This window comes from Sinocyclocheilus rhinocerous, unplaced genomic scaffold, assembly GCF_001515625.1.
Source record: "Sinocyclocheilus rhinocerous isolate Xijiao unplaced genomic scaffold, SAMN03320098_v1.1 scaffold2421, whole genome shotgun sequence".
In the NCBI taxonomy this organism is placed as follows: Eukaryota; Metazoa; Chordata; class Actinopteri; order Cypriniformes; family Cyprinidae; genus Sinocyclocheilus; species Sinocyclocheilus rhinocerous.
In genome coordinates, this window is record NW_015631715.1 from 46,457 (window position 1) to 51,020 (window position 4,564).

Genomic DNA, 4,564 nt, shown 5'->3' on the forward strand with positions numbered 1-4,564 from the left:
AGCAGAGACAGGGAGGAGTGTGGTAGAGGTAGGTAAAGCCCAACAGACAGACAGTGACAACAAAGAACAACATACTGTAGAGAATGACAGTAACAGCAGACAAATGGAACGGACAGCACACAGACTCTACAACATCCTCAGATTCGTTTTCTTTTGTTTTTACTCTATGTGTAAATTTGTTATAAACGTGTGCTCTTTAAAAAGTAGTAAGCATTGTTTGCCAGACACATACATTAAATGTTTAAATATCTGTTACATATATGGTACTGCTTATATTATTTCACCATCTGTACACAAATGTAAGTAGTGAATGTGTGTGTCCGTGGGTGGGGCTGTGTCGGTGTGGTAATGTGGGCCGGTGTGGCTACAGTGCCAGGGCTGAATTTTTGTCCCAGTCCGCCCCTGGTCGCTAGTAGGGGAAAAGGGTGACAGAGTGCATAGTGTCCAGAGGTAAATGCTTTCCACCATTTTGAATGATATATTACTGTACATGTAATTTGACAATTAGTTACAACAATGGAGTGAAACATTTAAACATACATACTGTAAACAAAACACACTAACAACCAATCAATGTAGCGAGGATTTAAGAGGGTGGAGTTAAAGGATGAATAGGGAAAAATACAGAAGTGTGGAGAGAGTAGGAGAGAGAAGAGACAAAGAAAAAAACATCTCATCGAACCAATTAAGCCAACAAAATAAGAAAGAGTAAATAAGAAAGGTAGGTTGTGTCCTTACTACATTATTGGTCATTGCAGGCTGGAATTAAAGACAAATCATCATCCTCTTTCTTATTTGAAGTGATCTTCATATCTAGTTGTAGTCCTGCTTAAAAGTGAAATGTTGATGCTTGGATACCTGTTTTTGCTTCTCGGTGAGTATCTCTAACATTTCTTGTACTGATAATAGACAATATTTACTTTGAAAAATAATTTGTTTCTCAAATGCAAACTAACAAGAGGTTTGATCGTGAGTACTAACAACTTGCACCAATGGTTAACCATTAAAACATTATCAACCAGTTATACTGTTTTCATGATTGTACAGTAAAATAGTGAAATAAAATTCCTTCCTTTTGAAAATGTTTTTGACGACACCTATCCAATTTTCTGTATTAAAAAAAAGCTACCAAAAACTGAAGAGTGCCTGCCCGAGGAGATACCAGGGATTTTTAATTTTTGCGAGCCCTGCATAATCTCTCTTTCAAATAAGGTTTTAAGTAAATGATTGCTTTGCATGTGGTGATGGGTAACCTCGAGCACAGGTTTGTTTTTGATATTATTATAGGGCCGAATGAAACTAGATGAGAAGATAATGTATAAAAGTATGCATTGGTCTAATACTATCTGACACTGATATGTAAATAATAATGCACAGTTGGTTGGTCAATATAAAAACAATTATGATCAGGAACCTGTTGCATTTCTAAATAAACAAATACATACAATATGAAAATGCAACAAAGACACATACAACACTTCTTTGACATTCAGTCTTGAGTTTAAATATTACAACAGAAATGTTAGTACAGATTTTGTAATAGTTTCTAAACTTTGGTGTGCATATGCCCCTGCCATTCAGATTTTTCATGCTTTCCCATGAAATCATTCCAGATATATAACCATTTGCTCTTTATTGCTGCATCAGGTGCCATTGACATTCACACTACAGCAAATAACCTGCAAGGTATTAAAGTTTATTTAATCTTTAACTGAAATTATCAGAAGGACATATTCTCTAAAGAAACCAATTCAGTACTAATGATTTTACGATAAAGTAATGCTCTTATTTTGTAATACAATGTTTTAAATGCTCATCTCGGGCCATTCCAGTGAGCAAACTTATGTGACACAAAATTTCAAATGCACAAAAAATAAGTTATTTGTATTTCTCTTTCTAGAGAATATTGCAATCAACGGAAAAGCCGTACAGTCATCTACACTCCCCTACGAGGCTAATAAAGCCATTGATAATGCTGATTTGTACTGCACTCACACTGAAACCGAGGCAAACCCATGGTGGAGGCTGGATCTGATGGATCTACAAGTCATTCAAGAAGTGATCGTCACTAACAGGATAGACTGCTGCTTTGAGCAAATCAATGGAGCTGAGATTCGCATCGGAAACTCTCTGGAGAACAATGGCAACAACAATCCCATGTGATGACAAATTTGCATTTACTAAAATGTAGCAAGTTCAAACATAGATAGTTCTTCAAGTGTAATGACAAGAGTAAAATGATCTCTCTCTCTCTCTCTCTCTCTCTCTCTCTCTCCTCTCTCTAGATGTGCGGTAGTTTCTGGTATTCCAGCAGGCAAATCAGTCTCTTACTCATGCGGTGAAATGCAAGGACGTTACTTGAATGTGGTCATTCCTGGATATTCAAAGAATCTGACTTTGTGTGAAGTGAGAGTCTATGGAAACGGTACTTCTTGACTAATAAAAAATACTATATATATATATTGGTCAAAATTTAGGAATACTTAAGATTTTAATGTTCTCTTCTGCTCACTAAGGCTGAATTTATTTGACGAAAAAATACAGTAAACAGTAATATTGTGAAATGTTTTTAAGATTTTAAAAGAACATTTTTATTTTCCTCAGAAACCATTCTAATATGCCGTTTTGCTGCTCAAAAAACATTTCTCATTATTATCAATGCTGAAAACAGTTGTGCTGCTTCTTATTGCTGTGGAAACAGATACTTGTTCAGTATTCAGTGTTTGACTGGTAGAGTATGCTTGCTTGCCTAAAAATGTGCACTAACTTGCTTGAAATGTTCCCTAACATGCAGTTTACTCACTTTCCAGATAGCGTGAAATTACGTGGTAATGCGACTCAGTCGTCTGTATTTGAATACTACCGGGCCGATCAAGCCATTGATGGAATAAAATACGCCCTGGGTGTAGCCTCATTTTGTACCCATTCAAGGAAGCAAATGAATCCGTGGTGGAGGCTGGATCTGCTGGATAATTACCATATTAGAACCGTGACTATCACAAACAGAGCCGACTGCTGTCCAGAACGACTCAACAATGCGGAGATTCGCATCGGAAACTCCCTGGAAAACAACAGCAACAACAATCCCATGTGAGAAAGTTACTGACGTACCCGGTGTGGTAAAACATAACAGTTTTACAAGGTGGCAATTTCGAATTAATTTGTATGATTTCAGATCGCACAAAAACGTACACATGAAAACGTAAATTAACCACCCGTTTACCAAAACGTAAAGAAATACGAATTGCCATGAGAGTGCGTTGGATAATCAGTACTGTCTGATGCAAGTAAAGAAACAAAAGTGAAAAAGTTCTCAAAAATATATGAAAACAGAATGCAACATTTTTCCAGCATCATTTGATCCGGAAGTATTTTTCCTGTCAGGATTTTAAAAATCCTGAAAAAATAAAGAGATATACATTTGGAGAAAAAAACTATTTGAAAATCAGAAAAACAGACAAAGGTTTGCTTGATGTATTTCCTGAAGCTCTGCAAATGCACGTTTTATATATTATCATTATGTAAATGGAACTTTTACAATACTGCTGTTGCATTTTTTTTTTTAACTACAGAAATATTTATTTTTTCATTTGAAGTTAGATATCCTTTACTGAAGTTTTGCAACATTTCAGATGATCCAACCTGTTAATGCAATACACTCTGCACAACAAGCTACTGTATTCCTTTATTACATCTTGAGCAAAATTATTGGTGTGTTTTCAATCATCTCTTTGACTCTCTCTAGATGTGCTGTGATTACAAGCATTCCACGAGGAGCGTCCCACAGCTACTCGTGTCCCGATATGGAGGGACGTTATGTGAACATCGTTATTCCTGGAGATGGCAGGATTCTTACGGTCTGTGAGGTTGAAGTCTATAGGGGTTTTCCAGGTAAATCACTATGTATATAAATAAATATTGTACATTAATAAATAAACACAAATATACTCTGTGAGGTAGAAATATATAGTAGGTCAGCACTGGTTCCCAAGCAGTGGTTGTTTGCATTTACTTTGTACTTGTATAAGACAGACACAATTACTGCATCAATATAAGTTCAGAGACATAAACAAAAGTTCCCTTTCAAGGGAACTTCGAACTGCGTCCTCTAGGGGTCGCTATGGGGAACGCCTCGTCGTGACCCGTGTTTGAAGCATACATTGAAAAAACACCAACAACACATTGGCCGGCGACAGCCATGACGTCACTAGCGGTGCGACTATATTATAAATAGGCGGCGGGAGAACACATCATCCTCTTCTTCATCTTCACTGACTGGTTTGTTTGAAGCGTTCATTTCTGTGGTAAGAGCGATCTCTATTCATGTCATTATGGCGAGCACTAGCAAAGCGTTTAGAGGATGTGTGCATCCGTGTCGTCATTATTTTACATCTGATGACACACACGATCTATGCGTTGTTTGTTTGGGCGAAAAGCACCCACGCGATGTCCCCGATGGGGCAATCAGCGTGCACCGTGAGCATTTTCCAATGAAAAATCTCCGCTCTCGTTTGTCTCTCTTTTCGAGGAAAGAGGCGCAGCCATCTGCTTCCCGCGATTCAGG

At 37.4% G+C, this 4,564-nt stretch overlaps 1 protein-coding gene across 1 annotated transcript in view; it reads left to right on the forward strand.

The window, feature by feature from the left end:
* The first annotated feature begins 818 nt into the window (after positions 1-818).
* LOC107741838 (uncharacterized) overlaps positions 819-4,564 on the forward strand; it is a 20,793-nt gene continuing 17,047 nt past the window's right edge. Inside the window, exons 1-6 of the mRNA XM_016554616.1 lie at positions 819-874; positions 1,648-1,686; positions 1,901-2,159; positions 2,286-2,425; positions 2,811-3,090; positions 3,746-3,891. Coding sequence (XP_016410102.1) covers positions 841-874; positions 1,648-1,686; positions 1,901-2,159; positions 2,286-2,425; positions 2,811-3,090; positions 3,746-3,891 — 898 coding nt within the window. The 5' untranslated portion in view covers positions 819-840. The remainder of the gene's footprint in view (positions 875-1,647; positions 1,687-1,900; positions 2,160-2,285; positions 2,426-2,810; positions 3,091-3,745; positions 3,892-4,564) is intronic.